Source organism: Apis laboriosa, unplaced genomic scaffold, assembly GCF_014066325.1.
Source record: "Apis laboriosa isolate Shangri-la unplaced genomic scaffold, ASM1406632v1 scaffold21_cov150, whole genome shotgun sequence".
Taxonomy (NCBI): domain Eukaryota; kingdom Metazoa; phylum Arthropoda; class Insecta; order Hymenoptera; family Apidae; genus Apis; species Apis laboriosa.
In genome coordinates this window covers 2,131,785-2,151,827 of record NW_025222365.1, presented here as the reverse complement: position 1 = coordinate 2,151,827, position 20,043 = coordinate 2,131,785, and the positions used below count along the sequence as shown (strand labels likewise).

The 20,043-nt window shown below is 34.1% G+C and overlaps 3 protein-coding genes across 13 annotated transcripts in view; 2 read left to right on the top strand and 1 right to left on the bottom strand.

The window, feature by feature from the left end:
* LOC122712875 (glutamate-gated chloride channel) overlaps positions 1-20,043 on the bottom strand; it is a 65,540-nt gene that overhangs the window by 42,435 nt on the left and 3,062 nt on the right. The gene's annotated exons all lie outside the window — the stretch shown is intronic.
* On the top strand, positions 11,573-14,739 carry LOC122712878 (trypsin-1-like). Its single transcript, XM_043932871.1, has 2 exons — positions 11,573-11,707; positions 13,712-14,739. Exons 1-2 carry the CDS (start codon positions 11,659-11,661, stop codon positions 14,446-14,448), a joined length of 786 nt encoding a protein of 261 aa, XP_043788806.1. The 5' UTR covers positions 11,573-11,658; the 3' UTR covers positions 14,449-14,739.
* On the top strand, positions 17,212-18,062 carry LOC122712880 (trypsin-1-like). The gene has a single exon (XM_043932875.1). The coding sequence runs from the start codon at positions 17,321-17,323 to the stop codon at positions 18,056-18,058; it is 738 nt and encodes a 245-aa protein (XP_043788810.1). The 5' UTR covers positions 17,212-17,320; the 3' UTR covers positions 18,059-18,062.

Here is a 20,043-nt window from a genome sequence, read left to right as displayed (position 1 = left end):
TGAAGTATCGCGTGTACAGGATCGTATGCATTGATACCGCTTGAAGATTCGATATTCGACATTCATTGTCGACTTTGCTGTCGATCTGTACTTCTTTAAAAAATTTATTTCCATGTATCATTTATTTCTTTCTTTTCTTATTCTCACTTTGTAAAAAAGATTTTCTTCTGGTAACCTTTCTCATTATCGTAAGTGAATTAATTGAAAATGTTTTTTTAAACAGAACGGTTACAAAAGAAAACATAATACATTACAAAATAAGGTTAATGTGCAAACTTACACGATTATTTCTTTGCAAACTGCACGAACTATGGAACAAATATAAACATTCTTTTAACCTAACTTTTTTCTAATTTTTTATGAAACGAGTACTTATTTATAAATAATTCTTATATTTCCACATACTAACAACAATTGTTAAAGATTAGAACGACGTGATCGATCGTTCTTACTGGATATTTTACGCAGATTTATACAAAGAACAGGTACGTGAAATTGTTACAAAGAACGACAGGGTCGATGAAATTATGCGGTCGAAAGGAGAACTGTCGACCGGTAATATCGATCGAGCATGCTATTTTTGCATAGGTGTCCCTTTTCCGTAATAACGAGAATAATGCCATGAAAAAACTTTCGTCTAGACGTTCTTCAAATCGATCTCGAATATCTCTACAAACCTTAAACTCAATTTTGATCGGGTAAAAATATCGTGTAACGGTTTCGATCGATGTAAGAATGGTTAGTCGAAGTGTAAAGTAGTAACGCACACGCATTATGCGACAGTTTTGTACCTTGGCACCGTTTCTTCGTGAACACGCACACAGCAAAGGAACAGACTGTTGCGTGAATGCTCATTTGCAAAGCTTGGGCGAACTCTAACATTTTCAAGTGTATCAAAGTCGAAGAACGTAACACGAATTTTCATAGATCAGTCACGTAATATCTTTTATCAATGGAATTCGTAGAGATAACAATTTTTTATCTCTTTATCTATTTCTGAAAAATGCACGAAAGATTAAAATAAATATTTTTTACTTTTAGAAATATATACCACTACGATTGTAAAAAGTTTTGAAACAACTAAAGGGTCTTATTCACGATGCACAAGTGTACGCAAAAGTGTACAGATATTTCCATTGACAAATAAAAAAAGAAGAAGGGAAATAATGTTGCAATTTATAAACGTGTGACAAAAACGTACCAACTGTTGGAAGAGAAAATCTCTGAAAACATATATTGTAACGCCGACTCTTTTCAATCGCCTTTAGTTATTTCTTTAATGTGAACTCTGCATTCATCAACTTTGCAAGTCGAGGATATGCTCTCGATGTGAACGAGCTCGATACACAATGATTTCGTCGAAGTATTTGAAAACTTTCAATTAACCTTTGTTCTCGATCTAAATACTTCACCCGTATCAAATAAAGAGGCGGCTCTTTAAGCATCTACCGCGCGATTAATAGACATTTATAAATAATTCTATCGTTAAATACTATAAAAAAAGTCGTATCTTGCTTTTCTATTAATCTTCTGATTAAATTTTTTCAATTTTTGCAATCTAATATTTTTTCTAGAATCCAAAAACGGTAAGATAATCTTATCTTATCTCGTTGAAAAACTGAGTGCAAAAAAACTGAATGTTGCAATAAAATAGTAATCGAATCGATTCCACGTTAGATTCAAGCCACAAAGAGGATTAATCAATCTATCTAATTATTCGATTTACACGCCACGAAACTAGTAAAGTGTAAAGTATTCGATTTCGTAAAAAAGCAACACTGGAAAAATGTATCTACCTAGAAAACTATGATGATCCACGACATTGCTCAAACGAAATGCAAAATGTTTCAGAGTAATTTCCATGAGAACAATCACACCTGTTCGACTCTAGCTAGCTTTCCCTATCAGTGAGATCTACGATAACTTTTTTCTTTTCCCTCGACCGTCCATTCTCTAACCACAGTAGTCATGTTCTTCTTTTTTTTTCTTTTTTTTTTTTCTTTTCAAGATAGAAATTCCATTCCACAACGACGATACGATAATTTTAGAACAGGTCATAACAAGTAACAATTGTCCATTGCTCGATTTATCTTCGTTCGTAAACTTATTCACCTCGATTCACCTTACGTGGAAGAACTTTGACCAACTTGCTCGTCAATTTCATTTTTTCATTCAATTATAATTTCCACTCTACCGCTCCCGTTAAATTTAATACTTTTTCTTTTTATTATTATTATATAGTTAATAGTTCGTTCTCGATAAAAAAATTTAAAAAAATTATTCCTTCCCTCTTTATCGCAAACTTTTAGCAATTTTTGAAACATCTATTATCTAGAGATTCTTTGTAAAATTCGTTTCTTTTAAATCGATAACAATTCGATTTTTCGGATAATTTCAATCTGAAAAAATCAAATTCTTAATTAACGTCGATAAATCGATAAATCGAATAATGCTTTTTTTATATACTTAACAATAAGAAAAATAGAATATCAATAATAGGAAATCGATAGTAGAGCATCGATTATCGAATTAATTGAGAAGAGAATTCGTTTCGATGATCGATTTTTCGGATGATTCCGATCTGAAAGAATCAAATCCTTAATTAGAAATCAATTTTTCCTAATCTCAATGATTTTTCACGAATACTTATAATAAGAAAAATAGGATATTAAAAATTAGATTTTTTTGGATATTGGCAAATAATAAATTTCTTCTAACATTCGTATAACAACTATAACTTCGTTTAGATTCGTTTTTCCATTCTAAGCATTTTATAATCAATACATTTTCATTGCTTCGCCACATATATACGTTAAAAGGATACTATTTTATGCTCTATCCTCGTTTATTACCGACAATTGTATTCCCTTTTTCGTTTAATACTCATCGTACGAGCGAAATCTTCTACGTGCGAACGCATTAAATTCACACAAGATACTAAACTCGGCGGCGGAGCTCCGTGTCTCATAATATAAACATCGTTAAATACGTCATTCCATAAACGTATAATCGACGCTCTACTCTATACAATTCTCTTGAAAATTTGATCGTATCGCGATCCCAATTTATTTCTTTATAATTTTTATACAACTTTATCGATCATTCAATCTATGTAAGAGAAATAAAAATTGATTGTATCGAATTAAGATATACTTACCACCAATATAACCGTGTAAAGATTATAGTTATATCAAGACAGTGTTATATATAATTTCGATCATAGTTAATCATTATTTCTTTTGCAAAATCATTAATCATCGTAATACAATTTTACCATTGAAGTTATCGAATCACAAATACAAATGTACGTACATGTTTAAAGAAACAATTTGAGTGAAGCGTTAATTCTCGTAATCGATCAATTTTATTCGAGTTTAATTTATTTACTTTCGATCGAATTATTTTGACTTGTCGATAAGTCGTACGGTGGCGCGGGAGTTTGAATTACGATATCGGATATGATCCGATCAAATACAAACGGGAAAGAGGCCCTCGAGATTTCATCGAGAGATCAAGACTTATATCCAATATTATTAGACGCGTCTTATTCGAATCTTATCACGTGTATCGTGTCAAAAGCGGGCGAGATCGATCGATCGATCGATCAATTATTTAATTGCGACTCTTGGTGACGCGTCGATTTTTTTTTTTTTTTTTTTTTACACTAATGAAATTCAAGTCCAAGTCTTTTTGATAATCGTTCACGTTTCCGTCGAATGTCTCGATCGAGAGATAATATCTCGATAAATAAATAAATAATAGGAAGAAACGCTGCTCATTCACAAAGTTTGGAAATTTCAAATCGATCGGGAATTTATTTATTTGTAAATATCTCGCCTTTCTTATCGCGTAATGATAATAATAATAATAATAATAATAATAATAATAATATACGAATGTTGAATACAATTTTTTTTTTTTTGTAATCTAATTTCTCGCTTTCGCGGATTTTAATCATCCTATCTTTGATCAAAATTTAATTAAGAGTATCTGAGAATCTGATATAAAAATATTTAAAAGAGGAAAATTATGCAATTTTTTTTCTCTATATTTATCAGATCATTCTATCCTTACGAATTTAATTAAAAGCGGAATGTAAGATATAAGATATTAAAAAAAAAAAAAAAATATCTACAATTTTTCTTTCGCATCATAGATTCGATCATTCTTCGCTCTTACTTTATTTTTAATTAAAGTGGAATATCCGAAATAAAATATTTGAATAAAATATTCAAAAGGATAAATACATTTCCCTTAAATTAAACATTTCGTTACGCGCGGTAATTTACGTATCGTCTTGAATCTTCAACGTAAGTACATATTTTATCGAGAGAGAGCCTTCCATCCCTGCCAAGTGCTCACTCGATTATATCATAATGGAAAGACATCACAAGCTCCTAAGATATTCTCCGGCTCGACTACAACATCCCACTACTAACGCCACTATCCTCGATTACCGCACTTCACTAACGAATTACTTTGAAACGAGCTACTCGAACGAACTAAAGTTCATCCCTGTGAAAAAGATAATGATTATCCATGCTGCAATTTTTGTTCCGATAAAATTAACGAAAGGAAACAAAAATACATACGCTTTTCAATGTACATATTTTTTAAAATATCTTTACTGTGAACTTTGTGAAAGTACTTTTAAAAAAATATATATACATTGAAAAGTGTTTTAAAAAGTACTTTCACAATGAAGTAAAGTTCATTTTCGTGAAAAAGATAATAATTATTAAATGCATTTTTTTTCGATAAAATTAGCGAAATGAAACAAAAATATTTTTTAAAATATCTTTATTGTGAAAATATTTTTAAAAAAATGTATATACATTGAAAAGTGTTTTAAAAAGTACTTTCACAATGAAGTAAAATTTATTTTCGTGAAAAAGATAATAATTATCTGTGCTGCATCTTTGTTCGATAAAATTAGCGAAATGAAATAAAAATATATAACACTTTTAAATATATATATATATATTTTAAAAGTACTTTCACAATGAAGTTAATAAAAAATAAAGTTCATTTTCGTGAAAAAGATAATAATTATCTGTGTTGCATGTTTGTTCGATAAATGAAACAAAAATATACACACTTTTCAATATATACATTTTTTAAAATATCTTTACTGTGAACTTCACTTCAAAAGTATATACAAAAGTATATAATATATATAAATACTTTTCAATATATATACACATATATGTATATATACATTTAAAAATACTTTGACAAAGTGTATCAAAGAAAAACGCGTGCCTGTTTGTTGTAGGCGACGACGAAAAAGAAAAACGAAACGATGAATTTGATATCGCGTACGAATTTAGGATGAATTTAGAACGATAGAAATGGAGTTGAACGAAATGAGGTTAATAGCCCACTCGAAAGAGTCTGGCCTCTCGTTTAATTTGCTCTTCTTTAAAAATGACTCGCCCACTTAAAAAGAACATCATGCGAAACGACAGTGCAAAAGCAGGGAGGACATTATATCCATTATATCCGTATTATATTGTCCTGAACGTACGTTTCAGTTTCCACTTTTTTTTTACTTTTTTCGCCTTCGCCTATTTCTCACACGCATCACGTCATTTCTTTATAAATTGGATTGAAACAATTTTTATTTGAACGTTGTCTAATTTTCTATTAAAATTCATCATCCGTATCGAGTGATTCGAGTTATTCTTCATCCATCGCGTTGTTCTATTACGTCGAGCGCGTCGTCGTAATTAAAATTGCAAAATGTCTCGACTCCTGTGTCTCTCGGGGAGATCCATCCGTGAAAGGAAGGTTAATCTCGTGAAGTCTCGTCGGTGTCGAGATGACGCGTGGAACGAGCGAATTAAAAAAAAAAAAGAAAAAAAAAAAAAGGAGAAGAAATAATCTTTATACGCCATTGTTTTATAATCGTATTATAATATATTATTTTCTTTCTTTTTTTTTTCCTTTCTTTCTTTTTTTTTTTTTTTGATTAATTTCGAAGAAACGAACACTACTCACTCTTCGCGCAGATAATTATTCGAGAAATATAATTTCTCTAATAAATACACGAATCGTTATATAACGAGACTCGCATTTCTTGTTCGAGGAACGGAAGCTTCGTGTTTGAGGAATGGAAAAATTTCACCGGATGCTAAATTCGAGATAACCGTAACCGTTATCGGACTCCCAAATAATGATGCAATTAATAATTTAGAACGGGAATATTATTACGCAACAGTGATAATCGAGATTGTAATCCCAAAACGTTCGCCTCGGTTTACGGATAAATAAAGCATCGATTAACAATAATCTCTACTCTCCAAATTGCCAAATTGCTCGGAATGAATTCTGTGAGAAATTAGGAATTAAAAATAACGTGTACAATTATTATTATCGATAATAATAATCTTTGATCGATTATCGTTAGATAATAGAGATTGATTGCGAAAAAAAGAAATCTTGGATGCAACGTGACTGGAAATTACTTTCTTTCTTTCTTTCTTTCTTTCTTTCTTTCTTTCTTTGTCCCTAAGTTCTAAGAAAGATTACGACAAAAATTACAATTTCCTGTGATAAACTTGTCCTTCCTCCCTCTCCCTCCGTCTCTCTCTCTCTCTCTCTCTCTCTCTCTCTCTCTCTCTCTCTCTCTCTCTCAAACGAAGGAACGAACGAACGAACGGAGATTCGCTGTGTAATTTTCCAAAGAGAGAGAGAGAGGAAGGAAGAGAAGAGAAAGGAAAATGTCGATCGTATAGATTTTAAACGATTATCAGTTTCCAGTTGCGTAGCAAGGATGGAAGAATCGCGGTTACCTTAATCGGGGGATGGAAACTTTTCACGCGCGAAGGTTGGAATTATGCGGTTATTATAAATGATCCAGATGCATATTAAATCGGCGCCCTTGACCTCGTGAACACGTATTTTCGTGATTTATCCGAGTGTCCTTCGAGTGCATTCCTAAAATAACAGCCCAGAGAGAGAGAGAGAGAGAGAGAGCCGAGAGCCGATCCCAACAAGACTTGGCACACCGACGTTCGATAATTAAAAGCGAAATAATGGGAATGATTTTCGCATCTGAAATTTAAATCCCGTCATTATCGTATGCAAATTAATCGACATCGATTCGAACAAGTTCGACGGAAACGAGTCGAATCGAGTCGAGAAACGAGCAATCCAATTTCAGAATTTTTTAGAAAATTTAACATTCCTTCCTTCCTTCCTTTTTCCCCGAATCAATTCCCCTTCGTTGCGAATTAATCGCAAGAGTTATTATTATTTAACTGCTCGAGCATTTGTACTACTCCACGGAGGCTAATATTCGCCAATGCGAAAGGAAGGAGGAGGAGGAGGAGGGGGTGGTAAAAGGGGGTGGCAAATGGGGTCGGTCAGTCTTCGATATCCCGTTATACGCAGCAACCAACCTTCTCCCTACTCTTTCTCTCCCTCTGACGTCACAGGGTAGACAGAGGATCAACCCCGCATCCCCTCCCCCCTCCCTCCCCCTTTACCTTTCATTTCGGGTCAACCGAGGTCGAGCCGTGATACCGTGTTCGACTTACCCGCGCTCTTCCTCCTCTCGAGTACGAATACCACTTGTATCATCCGTGAGAGGGAAACTCTCGGATGAGAATCGAGGAGGAAGAAGAAAAAGTTTTTGGATAGGCCATTACAGATGGATCAGTATCCATCGCGCGAGAAATATTCTCGAGGAAGCGACAGAATTTTAATCTCCGATTTTGCGTCCTCAAATTATACAAGTTTTCTCTAATTTTTGTTTTTATTATCTGAATGAATATCGAGAGATCATCTGAGAATATATTTTACTCTCGAGAAATTCGTTATCTCAACGTTATATCAATTGTATATATTTATTATGTTACTTTGTATTATAAGTCTCTGATATAAGAACGGAGAGAAACATTGTAAAAGTGAAACCAAAGATTCGTTACTTTCCGCAGACACCGTGTTTAAAGTGACTATATGATTATATAAAAAGTTGTACTTTCGTGTCGATGAATGAAAAAATCCTTCGTCTGAGTTCCCCGAAGAAACATGTTCACACAATTGTTGTCGAATCGTTCGAAAAATTATAATAAAATTAACAACAGTTACATCGCTCGTCAACGTTTCGCTAGTTTTATTACGGTTCTTACGAGTAAGGGAATGGACAAGCCGTCATTGGAAACGAAATCCGGGTTTGATAGAGAAGGGACTGGAATAGTAAGGGACAGTCGTGGTCGGTGACAGCCACTGACAGTTCTCGATAAAAGTTTTCTCGACAATCGGGACGAACTGTACCTTACCGATCGTTTGTTGCGACGTTTCCTCCGCGCACGAGCTACCACAACTTTTGAACGTGCTGGCTTTAAAAACCGATACAAACTTTCGCGTTAATCCGGTAGGAATTCATTCTATTCATCGCGTCGGGCGTAATAAATGGAATGGTTGGGAATAGAATGACGGAGAGCTTGGGTCATTCTCCTCTCAATTCGATTCCATCGTATAGAGAGGGAGAGAGGATACATTTTTGAAACGATATTTTAAAAAAAAAAATAACTTTTTTTAGTTTCGATTTTTTTGTAATTTTAGATGTAAGTGAAAGATGAAATGGTGGATGATGGAAAATATAATGTAGGTATGGAAACGATGGAAACGTTCTCCTCTTAGAATTTTAATTCCAATTCCAATTCTTCTTATCTACGTACGAAAAATATCCTATGAGATTTTTTTTTCCCCTTCTTGATATTTGTTTATTTTTTCAATTGACAAAATTTCAATTCTATCCTCTTATCTATTACAATATTTTCTACTTATTTTTAAAAAAAAATCTTCCGAAATATTTTTCTCTCTCTTGATATTCGTTTATTTCTTCGTAAAATAATCTAAGAAACAGTCGACGAGATCGAATTTCAATTCTATTCTCTTATCTTTTTAAAAATATCAAGATCTTTCTCTCTTTCTCTTTATATTCCTTTCTTTACGAAATAATTTCAATTCCATCCTCTTCTCTGCACAATATTTCATACGATGTCTTTTTAAGAAAGTAATTTCAGACGCAACCGAACGAACCGATTAAATCGAACGAAATATTTTTTCCGAAAGCAGAGCCGAAATTATTTTCAACCAAATTATCCGCCATGAAGAATCTCGTGTACAACTTGAGAGCTTGAATAATTGACGAACCAACCTCGCCATTTCACGACGAACATTGTACAAGGGACAACGGTATCGCTCGAGATAAATTCAAATATTTACGTACGACGTAACCTGTCCTTCTTATATCGAAGTTTCGATGCTGAGAGAGAGAAAGAGAAAAAACTGTACCGCGATACCGTCGACGATGGTAATAAGCAATTATACTCGTTTTTTTTCAGATAAGCGACGATAATTTTTGCTCGCTCATATACTAAATATATATATATATATAGCAAAAACGACGACCCATTTTCTGGAATAGTACCAATCGTTTTCTTTACGTCTGTCTAAATATTTAGGATTTTATGATGGGTTGAAGATGTAACTCGCGTAAACTCGGAAAGCGATGCAGTTCCTTCGAGTTTTATGACTATTCTAAAAACTCGGCTCTCAAAAATGAGATCAATATTTAGAGGTACAATTTTTTTTTTCGACATTTTATTTCTTTTTTTTTTTTAATTGAATTTTGTCGATATATCTCGAATTCTCGAGAGAATTTGGGAAACAATGCGCCTCGTTAAATAACCGTTCGTCTTTTGGGAATTGCAACGCAACACCATCCTCGATTAATTATTAATCAAGAACAAGAGTATTCCTTTTTCGTAATTTTGGATGACCGAGCATAGTCTTTTTTATTATATTACAAATTTCCCTCGACGAATCTCCGAAACAAGGAGATTGAAAAATGGAAAATTGATCGATCCAACGAACGAAATGAAAGCAAGGAAAAAAATAATTCGGAAAAATGGATTTGAAAAATCTGATAAATATCGATTGATAAAATTTAAAAAAAAAAAAGCAACCCTGATAATCTCATATTCGATAAAATGTAAAAAACTTTGATATTTTCCATTTTTTAAATTCTTCTCTAATCCCATAATCGAATCTGCGTGTAATTCATCGTGAAACAATAACATCCTACCTTCCAACTATAATATTATTCGATCTATCTTTCAATTTACGGTGTATAAAGATGATAATAACGATAATAACAATAATAACAATAACAATAATAATAATAATAATAATCGAGACGCGTCGAAGAGAGCTGCCACTTGATGACATGTTCCCATTACTCGTTATCGATTGAACTATATCATTCCCCTCCCCATTCATCGATATTATACAAAAAGTTTGGCATAGCGAGAGAGAGAGAGACGAGTTTAGAAAAGGTTCATTGTTCCATTACGAATTACACGAAATTGTGCATGCGTATTATTATTATATCATCGTGGAAAGAGGGAGAGAGCCCCTCCACCGTTCGATCGAAATGTTTGGAAATTGAAGAAATCGACTTCTCTATTATATTTTTATGCAAAATTGAATTTTTCATTCACACGAATTAAATGCACTCGATTCATTCCTCGAATACGTTTCGTACTCGTATACGATTATCGATATTTTGAATTTCGCGGGCTTCTGTGAGTGTCTTTTCGAAGACAAGTCGTGCGCTTATTACGTTTCGAAATATTTTTATCGATGTCGTTTATTTTGTTTCGATTTTTCATCAATATACAGGGACAGTAAAAAGGACAATGGAAGGGATAAAGGGTTGAAAACGGAGCATTGACCCATTGAAAAAGTAAAATAGCTAAAAATTTCGAATGAAGTTATTTGAAAGTTTAAGTTGAATAACATTTATTGTAGTACATTTATTATAATTGATCCGTTTATTATAATTGATTTTCGTATATAATTTTGGCATTATTATTTCCAATTATTATTATTACGTTTTGAACGATAAATTATCGAAGTAATTTATGGAGAAAAAAAAAAAAATTTTAGTAGAAACTCTATTGTTGAGATTTCGCAAATCATTCGAATTTTTACGTCATAATCTTGAAACGATATCGATCGAAAATGAATAGCAGGAATGGAAACGATCACGATTATTCCAAGGCAACGTAAATATACAAAAGAGATAATTTTCGTTTCCCACTTGAACGTTTGTCACGATGTAATTAAAATAAAAATCGATAAGCCAAAATATTTCTTAATAACGTAAAAATCGTTGGATCGAATTTCGATTCGGATGGAAAAAGAGAAGGAAGGAAGGAAAGAAGAAATGAACGGAAAGGGATTCGGATTGGGGGACGAAAAATAAATAAAAAAAAAAAAAAAAAAAAAAACTGAAATGACGTTTTCGACGTCTTCGTTGACACGTGCGTAATAATCGAACGATCCGAGCCAAGTCGATTGATCGATAGCTCACTCGAAAACTAGATTAAAAGCCATCGATAATAGTTTAACTGCGCGTCTCTTGACCTCCTCTGCACAACGTAGAAATCTATTAATATATCGAGAAAGGTGATGATTCGATCGAGATAAAGCCCTCGAATCGATTCAAGAAAAAGATTTTAGATTAGTTTTCGAGATCGTTGATACTACAATTACGAACGTCGATTTTCACTATAAAAACCGGCGGATCGATCTCGATTCGTATTCCACTTCATCGACCAGGTGGAAAAGAAACTCTCGACGATGCGCAATCTTGTCGCCGTTCTTGCCCTCCTGGCAACCTTGGCTGCCGGTAAGTTTTTCGACATTCTCTCTTTCTCTATCTCTCTTCTCAATTTTCTCCTATTTAATTAGTAAAAGTTTAATTTTCTTCTTTGATATCCCAACGTTTCTTCTCGTAAAAATTTCGAAACGATCGGGTAACAATCTTACATTTCGAACATTTTGCAAAATTATCCGGTTGGATACAAATCGTTCTCAAATATTTATCAATTTAAGAAACGATCCAATTCGCTTCTCGCAAAGATTTCTAAATCAAGTAACAACGTTACTCCAATATTACTCTTGCAAAATTATCCAAATACGAATTTAAGAAACGAAACGAGCCAATTCGAAAAAATTTCTAAACGATCAAGTAACAAATGTTGCTCTTCCAACCTTTTGCAAAATTATCTTGATATATTCGTTGGGTACTGTTTTGATGAATTTAAGAAATGAAACGATCCAATTCGTTTCTCGCAAAAATTTCTAAACGATGAGAATCATGAATTTAAGAGCTAATTCGCAAAAATTTCAAAACGATCCGTTCAGACATTGAACAGAATGACGCCGCGAGGACAATTTTTGTGAGAAGAATTTGACGATCCTTCGCTTTGTAAATATTTAAAAACGATTCGATGATTGAGACGATATTCTCCAACCAATCTCAACGACAATCCCATCGAGAAGTATCATCCCATTCGAGAAGAAATTATTGCAAACGCTTGAGAAACAATTTCGCTTTGGGACTTTGATTCCTCTCCATCTCTAAGAGAATTTTCCTTATTTATATAGTATATATATATAATATTTGGGGTGATCAGGTGGGATTATCGATCGCCTCCCTGCGATCTCGCGAGAGGCTTTTGAGAGAATTCTTCGAATCTTAAAAACTTTCAGAACGTCGAATCTTTCGAATTTTCAGAATCCTCCAATTTTCAAAAACTTTAACCCTTCCGTTATTACGTCGCTCTCCATAAAATCCCACTGATACACTATGGGCGATTATGAGCGAGTTTTATCTTTCTCTGAAAACGTAGCATCAATATTTTGTTTTTATTATTCGTTTCACTATAATATTATTTGATTATTTGATTCCAAAGTGAGTAATTAAATACGAGTGTATTTAAAAGTTACAAATACATCAATATTTTGTTTTTATTATTCGTTTCACTATAATATTATTTGACTCCAAACTGAGTAATTAAATACGACTGCGTTTAAGAGTTACAAATATATCAATATTTTGTTTTTATCATTTGTTTCACTATAATATGTTTCATTTGTTCCATTCTATAATATTATTTGACTCCAAACTGAGTAATTAAATACGAGTGCGTTTAAAAGTTACAAATATATCAATATTTTGTTTTTATCATTTGTTTCATTCTATAATATTACTTGACTCCAAACTGAGTAATTAAATACGACTGCGTTTAAAAATTATAAATATATCAGTATTTTATTTTTATCATTTATTTCACTATAATATATAATATTTTATTTGTTCCATTCTATAATTATTTTATAATTATTTAACTCCAAACTGAGTAATTAAATACAAGTGCGTTAAGAATTACAAACATATCAAAATTTTGTTTTTATCATTCGTTTCACTATAATATTATTTGACTCCAAAGTGAGTAATTAAATACGAGTGTATTTAAAAGTTACAAATATATCAGTATTTTATTTTTATCATTTGTTTCACTATAATATGTTCCATTTGTTTCATTCCATAATATAATTTCATTCCAAACTGAATAATTAAATACAAATGTATTTAAAACTCACAAATATCCCTTTCGAATTTTCTTTTTGAACACGTGGAAGCATTCTATTTGCGAGCCATAAACAAACCCCCAAACCCCACTATCTATTCCTTTACCAAACCTCGCTTTCGATGAAACACCTTTACCATCCAATAGCCCCAACACAATAAATTAATATAATCTCCCTGTATATACCCTGTGTATATACCAACAAAAAAAAAAATATTACATTCCAATTACATTCCGCCTCTTCTTCAATTCCCCAGGTAACCCGGCCGATCCTCGGACGCTGGACATTGTGCAGAGGATGGACGGTCGGATCGTGGGTGGCGAGGCGACGACCATCCACGAGGCGCCGTACCAGGTCTCCCTTCGCAAGAACGGCTACCACATATGCGGCGGGAGCATAATAAGCGCCGAGTGGGTGTTGACCGCGGGCCACTGCTCCTCTTACCCCCTCTCCACCTACGAGATACGATCCGGCTCGACCAACGTGAACTCGGGCGGCTCGTTGCACAAGGTCGAGCTGATAATCAGGCACAAGAAGTACACAACCGACCGGTACGGTATACCGTCCAACGACATAGCCCTGTTCCGCGTCCAGGGCTCGTTCAAATTTAACGACGCGACGAAACCGGTCCAACTCTATCAAGGGGATTCGGCATCCCTCGTGGGGAAATACGGTTTGGTCACCGGTTGGGGCCGCACGAACACCAAGATCCCCGCCGTCCTCCACAAGGTCTCGGTCCCCCTCGTCCCCAAGATGGAATGCGACAGGGATTACTCGAGGTTCGGCGGCGTGCCCCAGGGTGAATTGTGCGCCGGATTCCCGGAGGGGGGGAAGGACTCTTGCCAAGGGGATTCGGGGGGGCCGTTGGTCGTCGACGGAAACTTGGTCGGCATCGTCTCTTGGGGGATGGGGTGCGGAACGCCTAAATACCCAGGTGTCTACACGGACGTGGCTTATTACCGGGAATGGGTGAGGGAGAACAGCGGCGTCTGAATTTCGAATTTTCGAATTTTGAGGTCGAAAAGTGAGTGTATTGATATTTTTGAGTATTTGGAAATTGATATCGATTAACTCGGGCACATGATTTTTTTTCCTATTCTCGAGACAATGTTAAGTAAGGCTTGGAGTTTTAAGCGATCTTGTATAGTATGGTAACGTTTTCAAACTTCAAAGATTTTTGAAGACGAGATAATTGTGTATATATCTATGTGTATGTATATATGTAATATATAATTGCAGCGTGTAAATAAAAGTTGTACAGAGAATAAAAATTTTTGTTATTTATCTATAGAAGTTTTATTTCCTTCCAAAGTTAAAACATTTCGTTTTGGTATTTTATGTATGGAGATATTGAAAAAGAAAAGAAAAAGAAAAAAATGTGTGTGATTTTTGATATGCCTCCTTTTAAAGGAAATTGTTTCCAATATTTTTTTACTTTTCTAATAAATATTCTATGCTTTATCGTTTAATTAAGATATAATATAGTTTTTTCTTTTTTGGAATTTTAACAATTAATCTAAATGTGACAAGAAAAAGATTGAGATAGATCATCTCAGAATCGTAGATTTATATGAATCTGATCTCGAGCTGAACGAGCAACTATCGTTACGTTTAATAATATAACATATTAATTATATAATCGCGTGATAAGAGACGGCTGGATCGTTGCGAATATCAAACCATTTATCCAATTGTCGCGATTTCGAACGTATGAAGTGATAATTCGTATAATGATTTTCATTTCAGGGATCGAATGCAGCTGAGATAGCGATGATAATGAAGAAAGAATATATCTACATTAGTGATTTATCGCTTGTCGTACGTGTGTGTGTGTGTGTATCGTTCCATTTTTCACACATATCTTATATTTCTTTATTTGAATATTTCGATTGAATATTCGTTGATTCTTTCGAAGATTTTTATCGGTCGCGATAAAGCGAAAGAAAGAAACGAAGAAGAGGAGAGATGTCTGTCGGTAGATAGATCGATCAATTTCGTATTAAATCCTCGTAGAGATCAATGGATTTACGAATATTTAATCTAGCTTTTTTTGAATAGCCCATTTATCGATGGATAACACGATTTTGCAACGAGATATTCGCATTAAACGCGATATTCATTTTCGTATAAATAGGGTACGAATTTTAGGTTAAAAGCAGTTCGATCCAAATCGTGAGATCAAGATGTACGGCAAATTGAATTTATTGGCACTAGTCGCCATCGCGACAGGTAATTGTTTTATCCTCAATTGTTATTCATTTTTCGAAGCAATATTTGGTTTAAAAATTTTAACATTCCTTCATCTCTTAATTCTCTTTATAATTCTCTTTATAATATCCTCCTCTCTTAAGATCAAGATGAATTGTTTTTGTTGTCCAATAACTAAATTATCTGTATCTTCAAATTTTATACTAAATTTTTCATGTTCAAGAAAGAATGTTAGTTCAACTTCTTCCTCTTCTTAATTTAATTCTCCTTTATATCAAGATGATTCTTATTTTTTTTCAGTAAATTATATCTTTAATTCTCCAAATATTCACATTTTTCATGTTCAAAAAAGAATTAATTCTAAAAATTGAACTTCTTTCTCTTCTTAATTTAATTTTCTTTTATATCAAGATAATTCTTGTTTTTCTTCAATAGTTAAATTATCTATATCTTCAATACTAAATTTTTCATGTTCAAGAAAGAATGTTAATTCAACTTCTTCCTTTTCTTAATTTAATTCTTCTCTATACCAAGATGATTCTTGTTTTTCTTCAGTAAACTAGTTACCTATATCTTTAATTCTCCAAATACTCACATTTTCATGTTCAAAAAAGATTGTTAATTCAAATGTTAATTTCAACTTCCTCTTCTTAATTTAAGTTTTCTCTACCAAGATAATTTTTGTTTTTCTTAAGTAAATTAATTACCTACATCTTTAATTTTCCAAGTGTTCAAATTTTTCATGTTCAAGAAAGAATGTTAATTCCACAAATTTCAATTTCTTCCTCTTAATTTAATTCTTCTCTGTACCAAGATTCTCTGAATCTTATTTTTCTTCAGTAAACTAGTTATCTATATCTTTAATTCTTCAAAAAAGAATGTTAATTTCACAAATTCAATTTCTTCCTCTTCTTAATTTAATTCTCTTCTATAACAAGATGACTCTTGTTTTTCTTTAGTAAACTAGTTACCTATATCTTTAATTCTCCAAATACTTACATTCTCATGTTCAAGAAAGAATGTTAGTTCAAATTTCAACTTCTTCTTCTTCTCAATTTAATTCTTTTTTGTATCAAGATGAATCTTGTTTTCCTCTATTAAACTAGTTATCTATATCTTTAATTCTCCAAATATTCACATTTTTCATGTTCAAAAAAGAATGTTAATTCCAAAAATTCAACTTCTTCCTCTTTTTAATTTAATTCTCTTCTATATCAAGATGACTTGTTTTTCTTCAATTACCTATATCTTTAATTCTCCAAATATTCAAATTTTTCACGTTCAAAAAAGAATATTAATTCAAAATTCAACTTCCTCTTCTCACTTTAATCCTCCTCTATACCAAGATAACTCATATTTTTCTCAAGTAAACTAGTTACACATCATAATTACACTTAGATACATAGTTACACTTATACATCATAAATTATTATATATCTTTAATTCTCCAAATGCTCAAATTTCTCAAAAAGGATATTAATTCAAAATTCCTCTTCCTCTTTCTCAATTTAATTCTCCTCTGTACCAAAACCAAAGACGAATCTTGTTTCCTCTTCTAACTTATCTCTACGTTCCCTCTTCGCCATTCTCTTCATCGAAGAACGATCAAACGCGTTCTTTTCGTTTCTGAAAAAAGAAAACGTTTTTAGCGAGCCCGATGTCGAGACCTGCGCTCAACCCCCTCTTCCCGACCGGCCAGATAATCGGCGGCACGGAAGCGCGGATCGAGGAGGTGCCCCACCAGGTCTCCCTTCAGACTTTCGGCTTCGGCTTCTGCGGCGGCAGCATCATCTCGAACGAGTGGGTGGTGACGGCCGCCCACTGCATGTCCTACCCGGCCGAGTGGCTCACGGTCCGCGCTGGAACCGCGACCAAATCCTCGGGCGGGAGCACCCACGGCGTTGCCGAGATAATCGTGCACGAGAATTACATTACGAACCGTTACGGCGTGCCCGAGAACGACGTGGCCGTGTTGAGGGTGAGGACCCCGTTCAAGTTGGACGCGACCCGCCAACCCGTCAAACTGTTCAAGCGGAACGAGGAATCCGTGGCAGGTGTCGGCGCGGTCATCACCGGATGGGGCTCGGTCATGGAGGGCGGTAGCACGACCGAGACACTTCAGACCGTCACCGTGCCGATCGTTTCCAAGAGCTCGTGCAACGAAGCGTACAAATCGTACGGGGGCCTCCCTTTCGGCCAGATATGCGCCGCTGTGCCCGAGGGCGGGAAGGACGCCTGCCAAGGTGACTCAGGCGGCCCGATGACCATCCACGGCCGTCTCGCGGGCCTCGTCTCTTGGGGCTACGGCTGCGCAAGGCCTGGATACCCCGGCGTCCACACCGAGATCGCCGCCTTCAGCGATTGGATCGCCTCCAAGACCGGAATCACGGTGTGAAAGAGGTTCCGCGATGAAAGCTTCTCCTTCTCCGCCTGTTTCTTTTGTGTCTCTGTGTGTGTGTGAAACGTTGTTATCGCGCGAAAAATTTCAAAAAAAAAAGAAGAAAGAAAAGAAAGGGAAAGGTAGTTGTTCAATTCGAAAAATTTCTCTTTTTTATCGTTGTAATTTTAATTCGTTGTAATAATATCTTGTAAATTTTATTCTTGTATAATGTTTTTTTTTATTGTTTAGTTTTTATTTTTTTTGTAAAAATTTTTTGTTTATGTAAAAATTCCTATCAAAAATATAATAAAAAATTCGTTAGATTCGAGATATCGAATTTTACTTCTACCTCGTAAATACTGTTATTCTTATATGTATAGAGGTTATGTTTCTTCTATGTGTTTAATTCAATATGTATATATAATTTACTCTATAATATAATATTCTTTTGTTCCGATTGTTATCGAAAAATATAATAAAAAATTCGATTCGAGATATCGAATTTTTCTTCTACCTCGTAAATACTATTATTCTTATATGTATAGAGGTTCTTCTATGTGTTTAATTCAAAATATATATACATATAATTTGCTCTATAATATAATATTCTTCTGTTCCAATTGCTATCGAAAAATATAATAAAAAATTCGTTAGATTCGAGATATCGAATTTTACTTGTAAATACTATTTACCTTGTAAATACTATTATTCTTATATGGATAGAGGTTATGTTTCTTCTACGTGTTTAATTCAAAATATTTATATATAATTTTCTCTATAATATAATATTCTTTTGTTCCGATTGTTATCGAAAAATATAATAAAAAATTCGATTCGAGATATCGAATTTTTCTTCTACCTCGTAAATACTATTATTCTTATATGTATAGAGGTTATGTTTCTTCTATGTGTTTAATTCAATATATATATATATATATATAATTTACTCTATAATATAATATTCTTCTGATTTATCTGAAATTTTCTCCATGTGGCGACACGTGCAACGAAGCTGTAATGTTTTCGAACAAACGTTTCGCGCGGTTCGAGTCGAAATTAATTCCCCCTTCGGTGTGGCAAACAGGGTCCCCGATTCAATCTCGACTAATGCGCTAACCTTATTCCGGGACTTCCAGTCGGAAACTACGGGGAAAGCGCGCGCCTTTCATTAACAAATTGCACCGAGTGTCGCCGAGACGACATCGAGGAAATATCGTTTGAACGAATTCTAAGGGAATTTCTGGTTCCGGTGTCGTGGCGTGAAATGGCCGGGCGAGGAATGATCAATTAAATTTTCGAAACATTGGCCAAGATAATTCGAGACTGTATTATCCTCGACAAGTAGCAATGTTATCGACGGATTAACGAGACTCGGTCAAGATTAATCGGTCAGATATTTGCCAAAATTAACTTTCCATTTTGTCATCGAACGAATTTTCGTACGATCGTTGATTGTATGATTTTTTGTTCTTTTTTTATCGTTCAAGCATATTCTCGATCGAGTCTCGATGCGAGGAAGATTTGCAAAGTTCGCAAAAATAGCGCAATCAACGGAACGAAGTGCACGTCCATAAGTTTGTTGAAATGGAATTGGAGTTCCAGTTTTATATGGGTTAAACGCGTCTGAGATTTGAGATTATCGACTAGCGAGGATCGGAAACGCTGGCCAAAAAACAAATTTCCAACATTAATCGTTCGTGTGTCGCGACAAAATGTGTACACGAAGAGGATAAATAATTGGAGAACATTTTTGTATCGCGAAATTGTTTCCAAAAATGGAACAATAATTTTCGAATCTTTTACAAAGGTTAGGTTAGTCACGATTTAAATCGTTATATCTCGTATCGATCTATTCTTCAATCAATCTATCCAGCGTATCTCGTATCGATCGATCGATTGCAAAGTTCGACGAACGAGAGAAAGGAGACAAGAAAGCAAACGGTGAAACGCACGAGCAAGGACCAGTCGATAAATTATTTTTAGACCGTTTGCTTGGCCCC